The 10,372-nt window shown below is 49.8% G+C and overlaps 2 protein-coding genes across 3 annotated transcripts; both read right to left on the bottom strand.

The window, feature by feature from the left end:
* Positions 1–1,503: 1,503 nt before the first annotated feature.
* LOC103642136 (auxin-responsive protein IAA33) lies at positions 1,504–2,661 on the bottom strand. Of its 2 annotated transcripts, none has more exons than XM_008665444.4 (2): positions 1,955–2,661; positions 1,504–1,877 (listed from the first exon to the last, which is right to left on the bottom strand). In XM_008665444.4, exons 1-2 carry the CDS (start codon positions 2,350–2,352, stop codon positions 1,697–1,699), a joined length of 579 nt encoding a protein of 192 aa, XP_008663666.1. In that variant the 5' UTR covers positions 2,353–2,661; the 3' UTR covers positions 1,504–1,696. The 2 variants fall into 2 exon arrangements, with proteins under 2 accessions (XP_008663666.1, XP_008663667.1); XM_008665445.3 differs by having other exon boundaries at positions 1,504–1,836; positions 1,955–2,652.
* A 1,886-nt stretch (positions 2,662–4,547) lies between these two features.
* On the bottom strand, positions 4,548–10,008 carry LOC100384161 (Vacuolar cation/proton exchanger 2). The gene is made up of 12 exons (NM_001176739.2): positions 9,622–10,008; positions 9,071–9,297; positions 8,269–8,336; positions 8,146–8,174; positions 7,864–8,060; positions 7,572–7,784; positions 7,195–7,329; positions 6,777–6,893; positions 6,635–6,688; positions 6,231–6,347; positions 5,239–5,332; positions 4,548–4,832 (listed from the first exon to the last, which is right to left on the bottom strand). The coding sequence occupies exons 2-12, from the start codon at positions 9,287–9,289 to the stop codon at positions 4,822–4,824; spliced, it is 1,254 nt and encodes a 417-aa protein (NP_001170210.1). The 5' UTR covers positions 9,290–9,297; positions 9,622–10,008; the 3' UTR covers positions 4,548–4,821.
* Between the last annotated feature and the right edge of the window lie 364 nt (positions 10,009–10,372).

Genomic DNA, 10,372 nt, shown 5'->3' with positions numbered 1-10,372 from the left:
ATTAACTCTGGTTAGAGCTCATTAGTAGACGTGACTGCCGTTGAGAATATATACAACATAAACAAAAAGGGCAACGGAGGACCCAGCTTGTTTATGGGCCACGCCCTGCGAAAGCCTGCTCCCTGGCTCGGCAGTCCAATCGATTGGCGTGGGCCGCATGGCACCTGGACTGTCGGGTCCGTCGACACTGACATGGCAAACCAACCTCCTGTGCTCTCTGATCGTTGCATTGTACACTGACAGCTTAACATGGCTTTGGACACGGGTCCGGTCCTAAAAGCAACTTTTGGCTTGTGTACTATATATGGGCACCAGTACCATGAATCCATGGTAGAAAATCCACGATAGAAAGATGACGAGTCGATGATGCACTGGTGACCGGCGCAGTCTGCTCGTGTGTTTTCCGGGCGCATCGCATGCGTGGTGCGTGGACGCACATGTAGAGAGAAGAGAGAACTCTGAACCCGCCGCGGAAGACCGAACTGGCACCCCGAATTCCTGCGTTTCGATCCGCAGGTGACTTCACCTCGTTGACCTACGAGAGCATGGCGCCAGGGCCGGGGACTGGACACCATAACCATACACGGGCGAAGCCGATGGAATTCCGGCATGGTTCTGCTCGCAATCATGTGTGGCAGTGGCAGTGGCAGTGTCTAGTCCCATCCGCTCCCGACGACCGGACCCCAACTCCAACTCCAAACGCGACACCGACCCGGCGTGTGTGGACGATGGATACGTTCCTTTCCCCGGCCACGTACGCCGGTCGGCCGCGGGCTAGTGGCGCTGTCAGGCTCAGGCTCGGGCGCGCGCCAAACGTGCATGCTGAGCAAGCAAGCAAGCAAGCAAGCAGCAGCAGCAGCGATGTGACGGTGGCGGCGACCGGCTCAGCTAGCTGTCGCGTGTCAGCTAGAAGTGACAGTGAACCAGCGATAGATAGATCTATCTATCGGAGTCAGCGGGCACGCAACATTCCGTTCGATCCATCTCCTCCCATCGATGCGCGCGGCGGCCGTGCAGTACTGCACTCCCACGACAACGCGCGATGATGGCTACCGGTACCTGCTTCACTGTTTCGTTTGCACTGCTCGCGCGCGGAGGAGTCGCCAACGGCCGGCCAGAAGGACGTCGTTGCCGTGTGACAGGGAGATCCCAACCGTCCTCGCCGGCAGGGCCGCGGCGCCGCCGATCGAGAGTGTCAGCCGTCGTCAGTGGCCGGACCACGTCGCGTCGTCGATCGATGGACTACTGCTACTGCATCGATGGATGAGTCCCGATCCATCGGTGATCGGTCCAATAATTCCAGCTGACCAGTCAGGCAGAGCCACAGAGGACATGATTGACGGCTCGCGGGGGTTGGAAGCCGACACGGTACGTGCGCCACACACTTGGATTGGATCACGACTTGACACGGAGCGCGCCCGGCGCTAGCTAGATCGAGAGCTATCACATACAGGATCATATCATTCGGTCATCAGCTCAGCTGATTCTGAATTGCTGCTGGTCATGACATAACCTTGTTCATTGCTTTGCGTACGTGCTTTAATTATAGGTCTTTAATTAACGACAACATGCATGGGGCCGGGTATAATATAATGGAGAGAGCTGAGTGAATGAATTGAAGAACACAACGATGGAGTAGACGACAGCTGCAGCTAGCGGCTAGCAGTAATAATTGCATGCGAGAGTCTAACAAAAGCTAGCCCGGCCCGGCCGGACGCCGGCGACTAGTTGCTGTGGTTGACATCTCCTCCTCCGCATTTCTTGGCGCGGCTTGACGACGACGTCGTCTTCTTGGCAGGGATGATCCGGATCCTTTTGGCGACGCGAACAAAATCGCTGCGATGCAATCATGCACACCATCGAGAGAGTAAATCGAGCTGTGTGTTTGAAACGACGGAAAACCAGTTTTAAGTTTGTGGTCACATCAGTAGTTAATAATTAAATTCTCTCTCACTTCCACTTGAGATCGCCGGCGAGGAGGAGGTCGTCCTCCATGTCCTCGTACGCGACGACGTGGCCCGGGACGGCATTGGCGAGGTCGAGGTCGAGGTCGTCCTCGCCGCGCTGCTGCTGCTGCTGCTGGTGGTGGTGGTTGTGGACGTCGGAGTCGTCGTCGTCGGAGTCGACGAACATGCGGCGGAGCGTGCCCGCCAGGCTGCGGTACCCCGTGTGGCGGTTGAGGTGGACGCGGTGGCAGATGCAGCGCCCGTCCAGGACCACGGTGACGGGCGGGACCACGGCCGCGGCCGCGTCGTCGGCGTCCTGCACCGACAGCGTCAGGCGCTGCGGCCCAGCGGGCGGCCGCCGCCGCTTATTCGCGTGCTGCTCGAAGCTCGCGCCGCCGCTGCTCATCGTGGTGGAGGAAGGGGGGACTTGAGTTGACCTCGTCGGATGGCGTATCTATCTGTAGTGGCTGCGGTGTGGACGGAGGAAGGAATGAGGATGGGGAAGTGATGAGAGCGCTTTCCTCTCCCGATGGCTAGCCGTGTTTTGTTAGGGTTGCAAGCCTGCTGCTGCTGGGGGTGGTGAGGATGGATTTATAGGAGGTGGGCCGGGTTAACATGTTGCTGAACATGTTCACAACTGAATCCGACGAATAGCCACGTACCCAACGGGCCGGATGGAACTGACCTGTCAGTAAGCAGCACACAAACAAGGGCGGGCGGGGGCGGGTGTTGCTTGCAAGTGAGAAAAAGGAGGACGCAGCTAGCTAGCTAGCGATCGATCGGTGCACACACACGCACTCCGATGGGAGTATATATACTAGTAGTACGTAGTAAACAAAGCCGGATCGTCGGCGGCGACCCGCTCTGTCTCTGTGCTGTGCATGGGAAATGGATGGATGGCCTGGGCGCGCGTTTTCCTGGGGATGATGGAGAGAGAGACAGAGAGCGAGCGCACTGCGCATGGCATGCATGCGTGCGTGCCGGTTGACACGACCGGCCGGGGGTTTTGCTCGTTCGTTCTCGGCTCGTCGTCCTCTCCTCTTCACCGCACCGGGACGGTCGTCGCGTGCTGGTCGTGCCCCACGCCATGGGCGCGCGCGCACACGTACGGGATACACAGTAACGGTGCTGGAGCGGCACACGTACGACTGCACGACGAGACGATCGCAGCTTAGATCTCGTCTCTCCGTTAGCTCCAAATTTTAAGGTGCACGAGCACGACTACTTCTCCCCCCCGGCCGATCCGTGTACGTACGTGAGGTTGCGGTTCTACGGGGCATGTATTTCCGCGCATTGACGACGGTACAGCCCGCCAGGCCGCCGCATTGATCAAGAGTTTCAAGACTCGTTCGTACGTACTCATATTGTGACAGAACAGCGTCGATCGTGTGTATATATAGTCGATCGATCGCCATTCTGTACACAACAAACACCCGTCGCAGGACTGAAATACATGCCATGCCATGCCACGACCGTACCGGCTGCGTGCATATATAGTATAATTCTCGTGAAATGGCACAGTAACTACTACGCGCTACGTATAGCTACTGTTAGTATCAGTAGTTGTATAGTTTTCTGCATCGTCATGCCATGCATGGGGATCCATGCGCAGCTGCGACGGCCGAAGCAACAGCACAACGAAAGTGTCCTTCGTACGCGTGCGTGCGCCCGCCCGGCCGGCCCGCCTGTTTTTCTAGACCGATGATTTCGGCCGGCGTGCGCACATGCACGCTCGCCCTGCCACTACCACACTATCACTATACTGGCGGCATGCATGTACTACTCCGGTCCTATACAGCTAGCTAGCTAGCTAGCTGCTCTCCAAAGTCACCTGCTAGCTGCTTCTTTCCCAGGAACTTGTTTTTATCTTTCCTAGATTAGACAGCAGTGCACGAGGGCGGGCGGGCGCCGAGGAGCGCAGGCCGCGCCACGCACGCCGGGGACGGTCGGGTCGGCTCTGCTCTGCTCTGCTGCCTGCGCGCGACGACCTGTCCGCCGCACGTGCGCCGGTTGCGTGCGTCGCTCGCCTGTCTGCCAGCTGCTGCCCGACGGCTTCGGCCTTCGGGAGTGGACGACGACTGGACGCGGGCGCCGCGCTGCGGTTCACGGACTGGGCGACTCCTGTGCTATGCTAGTTGCCGCAAATATTTTTTATGGGATACATGCCATGCAATGCACGCCGACGGCTGCCCGACGCACGGGACGGGAGGATGGGCGGCTTGCTTGCTTCGGCTTCACTGCTCCATCCCTCCCCCCATTCAGTCACTGCTTCCCGCGCGCGGCCCAGGCAGGGCGCTCCCCGCAATCTTCGCATGGTCCACGCAAAAGGCCCACACGACCAGGGAAGAGCGCGGCCCAGGCAAACGCTACCCCCCGCGCGCGGTCCTCGCAGGGGGAAGCCCACGGCGGCTGAGGGAGCGACCAGACATTGTCACCTGAATCTGATGTAACCAGACTTTTTTTTACAATGACCGGCCATATAAAATTGATCTGCCATCAAAAGTGTACACAATCACTAGGGAAGGAAAAGAAACATTGATGCAGAACCGTGACTATGCAGACATCATCAACTACAAAAAAATGATGAAAGATCTAGCATCTGTCATCATCAAATCATATACCCAAATTTACATTCAGCCCAATAGTTAAATTTCAAGGAAAACAGAAAACCCATACAATTAATCGAATATAACATGCTGCCACTTCTTGTTTCTGTATACATCGAGACTACCCTAGTACACATCAGTATCCACAAAACAAAATACAAAAATTCCTTCTGCAGTTCATGAAGGAACCCGGCTTGAGACAGGCGGAACAAAACAAGATTATTAAGTCTCAAAAGGTATTTGGCGCGTTACTTACAGGATATATGGCTTCAGCCTTCACCTGAAAAAAAAGTAGTAGTATGCTTGCATTAACGATGATAGCATATGGCGGCTGTTCAGGCAGTTCCAAATCATATGAAAGGAAACTAGCATTAACTAGTCTATGCTCTATGTAGTGCCACTGGTTCAGTATTTGACTTCTCGCCCATAAGAAGATGAAGCAGCCGAGAATGAGCAATACAGGAGACAACGGCCAACGCGTGTGCAAGAGAGAAGTATACTAAAGTAGCACAAACGAACAGAACAGGTATAAGGAAGGTTCTTGACAAGTAAATTAAGAAGGTATACTAAACTAGTACAAACGAACAGAACAAGTACAAGGGAGGTTCTTGACAAGTAAATTAACTAAACTAACTGGAGTAAGGAAAATAGCATAAAGGGGGACTAACTATGAAGATCCTACTCACTTGATTGTGGATCAACGTGAACAAAGAAACTGGCAGCAACTATTAGATAACATAGGATCAGCATAAGTCCTTTCAAGTAGTTCGCAGTGCCATCCTGTGATGAAACAAGTGCATTGCAAATGGGGTCAGATATCAAATGCAGCTCAGATCCATACAAAACAGATCTCTGAAATGAAATAAGATGATAACTGGTCAAACACATCAGTACTCAAGGATAGAGATCACAAATGCCTGGTTATTGACGGGAACCGAGGGAGATGTTGAACAGGAGACTTAGCATACAAGAGCCAAATAGCTATAGTCTACTTGTAAACCTAAATGGATCGAATGAGCTTATGGAACCCTAAGAAAAAGTTTGAAGCAGCTCAGCTTCACAAACGACTGAACGAGTAAGAAAAAAGGAGAAATATAAATAAATTATATTGTCCTAACTTAGTAGCTTGCTCATATTTAAAGAGCTAGTAATATAAACTTCAGTGGACAATAAAGCCATTGAAGCACTGAAGCTAATAGTAGTAGTTTTGGAACCGACCTAGCTCAGCTGGTGGAAGATATGGGTGTATATCTCTGTCACTGATGTTTGATCTTTTTTTACCCGGATCTATGTACCTATTTCTCCTTATCAACACAATGCCACTTATTGCCTCTTAGGTTGGTTGAGTTTTTTTTTAATATTTATGTGCACCCGAACACTTCAAACAGGTCCACTATTATAGAGATGAATGATGAAACATTATCAAGACGGCCGTTCTACCCACTGGCAAAATGGACACATGTTCACAATCCATATGGTGGCAGAAATAAATCAGGGACCAAATAAATCTTATCAAGATGGCCATTTTACCACTGCCCAAAGGATAAAATGGACACATTTTCACGGTCCATATTATAATGGCAGCAGTAAATCAGGGTCAATATAAACCTTAGCAACAGGCAACACCATACACGTTATATAAAAGTTTTTCTTAATATCATCCACCTTAAGAACCTACCTGTAACATAAATGCCACCACAAGTACTGTTATGAAGAGAGTTGCTGTCTCAAATAGCTGAAAATTCAAGTCCATCTTTTGTCCCATCGTCCAACCAATAACAACACAAAATGGAATCTGTATTAAAGTATATACCACGTCAAATGTCACAGAGACAGAAGAATTTAAGGCATTTTATGTAATTCAGTAATGTACTTATGTGTCCTTGACAACTAAAATTCAGACAGGGGGTTTCCCTGAATGTTTGAAAAGAAAAATAAAATGAAAAAAAGGATATGATAAACAAGTACTAAGGTGTGGAGTAGTGGACCAATGCTAACATTTCAAAAGGTTTATGCTTGACATAACAAGTGGGAATGTGGATGCAGAGGTCGGAAAATGGAATAAGAAGTTAAAAAAAGTACCACAAACATTGATATCTGTGTTGATGAACCAATTGCAACACCAAGTGTTATGTCCTGCAGGGAGGATAATCACGTGCATGAATACTGAACAACTAAGTAACAGAACCATGAAAGAGAAGCTCAAGCTCATTTGAACACTTACAAGCTTATCTTTCATGGCAAACATTATTGCGCTTGCATGTTCAGCTGCATTGCCCACAATAGGAAGCAAAATAACACTGATAAAAGCCACCGGTAGGTTCAATGAATCAGATGCTCCCTGACAACAATAGATCAAAACAGTGACCAGTTACATCATCGCAGAGGTATCAGATGACCTGTAATACTACTGATGTACATCATGGTAATAATAATAACTAGTAAGTAATTACATTTTTCCTAGAGATAGCTGCTTTTAACCATTTCCAAATTTAACATGAACATTTTCCCTGGCAGTGCTTCAGTATCACCAAAATATAATTGTCTGTCAACTTTAGAAAGCTACCTTTAACGAATTTCACTTTTACAGATTAATAAAAGCTGACTTTTTTATCCTTTCTTGTTGAATTAGAGAAGAATACCTCAATGGCGTTAACTAGGTACTCAGAAAGAAAAGACACCCAGAATGTTAACACCGCAAGCCATGTTACTGCCTCCCACATGCCAATCTCAGCTTCTTCATCTTCTTCCGGGTTATCCTCGCTAGGCGCCTCTTCCTACAATATTTCTGAATATGGTGAAAACATGTATTGCACCATTCTATACTAAATTAGTGCAGTATTGCAAGAAACTCTTTATCACAAGGACGTGGTTCGCCACATGGCATTCTGAAAGTACCAATACATTACACCTGGACTAAAGTAGACTAAAATAGCCATACCTACGATAGAAATCATAGTGTCATGGTTATGGTTCTTATTACCAGTGAGGAAAAAATAAGATGAGACATCAAACTTACACTGCCTATTGGACTGTAAATGTTGCTCCGTCCACTTAATTGGAAATAGAGGTAGCTTGCATACGCCACAAGCATAATACAGCTACTGAATCTTGAAAGAGCAACCTCTGATGCTCCTTGCCGCACTTCTGAATGAGTGAAATGGAGAACGGCAGGAAACATCAATCCCATGACAGCCATCAACAGTAAACCTGAGTTGACAGCTGCAGTTGCCTGGTGTGATTGGATATTAATCTCACTATAAAAAATGTCACCTTACTGATGAACACAAAAACAATCACATAATTGTCACCTTACTGAAGACTTGGTCTTTGTTGCGATGAACAATACCACCAGCAAAGAAAGCACAGCCCATAACCAACAGCATATTTGACAAAATGGAACCCAATAGTGACTGCTGCACTACTCGGATCATTCCATTTTTCAAAGCATATATTGCAATGATCATTTCAGTTGCATTTCCAAATGTAGCATTCAGAAGGCCACCAACTGCAGTTCAGTAAGTCACCATTTGAGGACTCTCTTATAGTCTTATTTCAAGTTGACTATTAGCCATACAGAGAAAGAGGCATACCTGTTGGACCAGTGTATACTGCAAGCTGCCTGTACAACAACCATTGGGATCAAAGCTCAATTGCATATCACAATCGCTCAGCTAAAGGCATTGGAAAAACAAGTAGAAAGTCTAGCAGCTTACTCAGTTGCATATCCCAATCGCTCAGCTAAAGGCATAATTCCTAGCATGCTGAAAAGAAAAACCAATCCCTGCAATTTTAATGTCACGTGAACCATGTCAGCATTAAGTTAACAGGGGGGGGGGGGGTCACCATAGCACTCGATGAACTCAGTTGACGACGGTCTCCTAGCGGCGATGAGACATGTACAAGTAGCATGTATAACCGGAAAAAACTGAACTCGACATGTCATGCTGTTAAAGAGATACACTATTATGGCATACTCCCTTTGTCCCAAAATACTTGACTTTATAGGATTCAAATTTGTCCTAAAATACTTCACATTTCTCACTAGTCAATGCACATTTCTCTATCTCTACCTATCTATCTCCTTGTTTTCTGTGCACCACAGCTTTTCACTATTTCTTAATTCCCGTGTCGAAACCTAAGGGCATATACAACCGTGACACCATGGTGCTATTTTTTGAGTAAAAGACACAGCTAAGGTGTATGTAAGTATAATGGGGGTGTATGTAAACCTTGTGTCTTATTCAATAAAAAATCTCTAAGATATGAATCATTTATGAGGGCTGTATCAGGGGTGTGTCTTGATGAAGATATGGTTTCCTAGTTTTTTACGCTTAGCCCTCTCGACATACCTCAAGACACGGTGCATTAATATGCATTGTACATGCCGAAGAGGGAGTATTGACTACTCCTTATTTCTTGTATACATGCTATTTAAACTCGGTATCTATTATAACTGAAACAAAAGAGTGAAAGACACACAGCAGCAGAGCTCAAGGTCCCATGATCAGCACTTACATGTCTCCTAGTCGTGAAGTGGAGAATGATGGAGGCAGGTCCGAACGGCATGAGCAAGTTGAGCTTGGAAGTAAAAATGACGATCCTGATGCTCCTGAGCGCCCTCTCGACCGTCCCTTGCGAGTTCCAGGACGAAGACACGGTGGGCCGCAAGCCACCGTTGGGCACTTGCGGGCTGTTGACCTTGAAACCGCCCATCTCGACTTGCGGAGTCTCCATCCTCCAGTCTACGACAACGACCAGAGATGGGGAGAATAGCAGTTGCGGTGAGCGATACACATGGAAAGAGGGGAATTTTTGCACCAACAAGATGGACTAAGTTTGATTTCATTTAAGCGACACGAGGCTCGAATTCCTGCTCCTCAAGTATTCTTACTTCAATCAAGTCTGGCAGATTCTCAAAGCTATTTACTTCACAGTTAAGGCATGCAGCTAAATCGAACTCCCAGATCCACGACTGAGCCTACCCAATCCAGCAGCGAATAGCCACGCATCTACCAAATCCGAGAACTCAACAACCGGCTCCAAATCCGTGGGGGCAACAACCTCACCTGGACACAGACGCTGCGGCGGAGGGCAGAGCCGCCCGCTGCGATGGGCGGGGCAGCTCGGGGTCAGGAGGAGGAAGGGTGCTCCGGCCGCCGTGGCTCTCTAGGAATCATCATCCGCCACGCGAGCCCGGGCGGCAGGATAGTGGCGGGAAGGGAAACAGCTACCTATAGCTGGCTAGCGCGTGCCGAGTCGTCGCGGCACGGGCCGCGGCCGGCGGAGCCCGCGCGGGGTTCCAGATGCAGAGGGCAGGTGCTTCTCTGCCCGGGCTCCCCTGGCGACGCCGACGTCGCCGAGTTGCTCGCTGATGCTGGCTTTTGCTCGATCGCTGCAGGCTGATTGTTCACACCGCCCGCGCGCACCAAATATCCCGCCTGCTTCGTCGCTAGAGGCCTAAGTTGGGGGAGGGTAGCCAGCACTAGAGATGTCCAAACGGGCCGCCCGGCCCGCCCGGCCCGGGCCCGGTGAAGCCCGGCCCGTTTTGGGCCCAGCCCGCTAGACACGATTAAAAAACCGAACCGGGCCGGGCCGGCTAAGCACGCGGGCTCAGTTTCTTGTCCGAGCCCGGCCCGTTTAATACCAAAAAACGGGCCGAAAAGCGGGCTATACGGGCCGTAAAGCACGTTTTAGTGTAAAAAAAGCGGGCTTAACGAACTTAGAGCTAAACGGGCCGTGCCGGGCTAGCCCATCGTGCCTAATTTCCTGTCCGAGCCTGGCCCGCTTATTCGTGTCGGGCCGGCCCGGGTCCGCATA

This window comes from Zea mays, chromosome 10 (assembly GCF_902167145.1).
Source record: "Zea mays cultivar B73 chromosome 10, Zm-B73-REFERENCE-NAM-5.0, whole genome shotgun sequence".
Lineage (NCBI taxonomy): Eukaryota > Viridiplantae > Streptophyta > Magnoliopsida > Poales > Poaceae > Zea > Zea mays.
Note: the sequence above shows the minus strand (reverse complement) of the source record. Positions and strands in the feature narration are given on the sequence as shown.

What these genes read in the sequence shown, in the direction of transcription:
- LOC103642136 (XM_008665444.4), bottom strand. Translation starts at nt 2,352, where the DNA reads ATGAGCAGCGGCGGCGCGAGCTTCGAGCAGCACGCGAATAAGCGGCGG. An exon ending in GCCGGCGATCTCAAGTGGAA is followed by an intron (nt 1,878 to 1,954) that starts GTGAGAGAGAAT and finishes TCAAACACACAG; the next exon opens with CTCGATTTACTCTCTCGATG.
- LOC100384161 (NM_001176739.2), bottom strand. Translation starts at nt 9,289, where the DNA reads ATGGAGACTCCGCAAGTCGAGATGGGCGGTTTCAAGGTCAACAGCCCG. An exon ending in CACAGATATCAATGTTTGTG is followed by an intron (nt 6,348 to 6,634) that starts GTACTTTTTTTA and finishes ACTTTAATACAG; the next exon opens with ATTCCATTTTGTGTTGTTAT. An exon ending in TGGTGGCATTTATGTTACAG is followed by an intron (nt 5,333 to 6,230) that starts GTAGGTTCTTAA and finishes GTTTCATCACAG; the next exon opens with GATGGCACTGCGAACTACTT.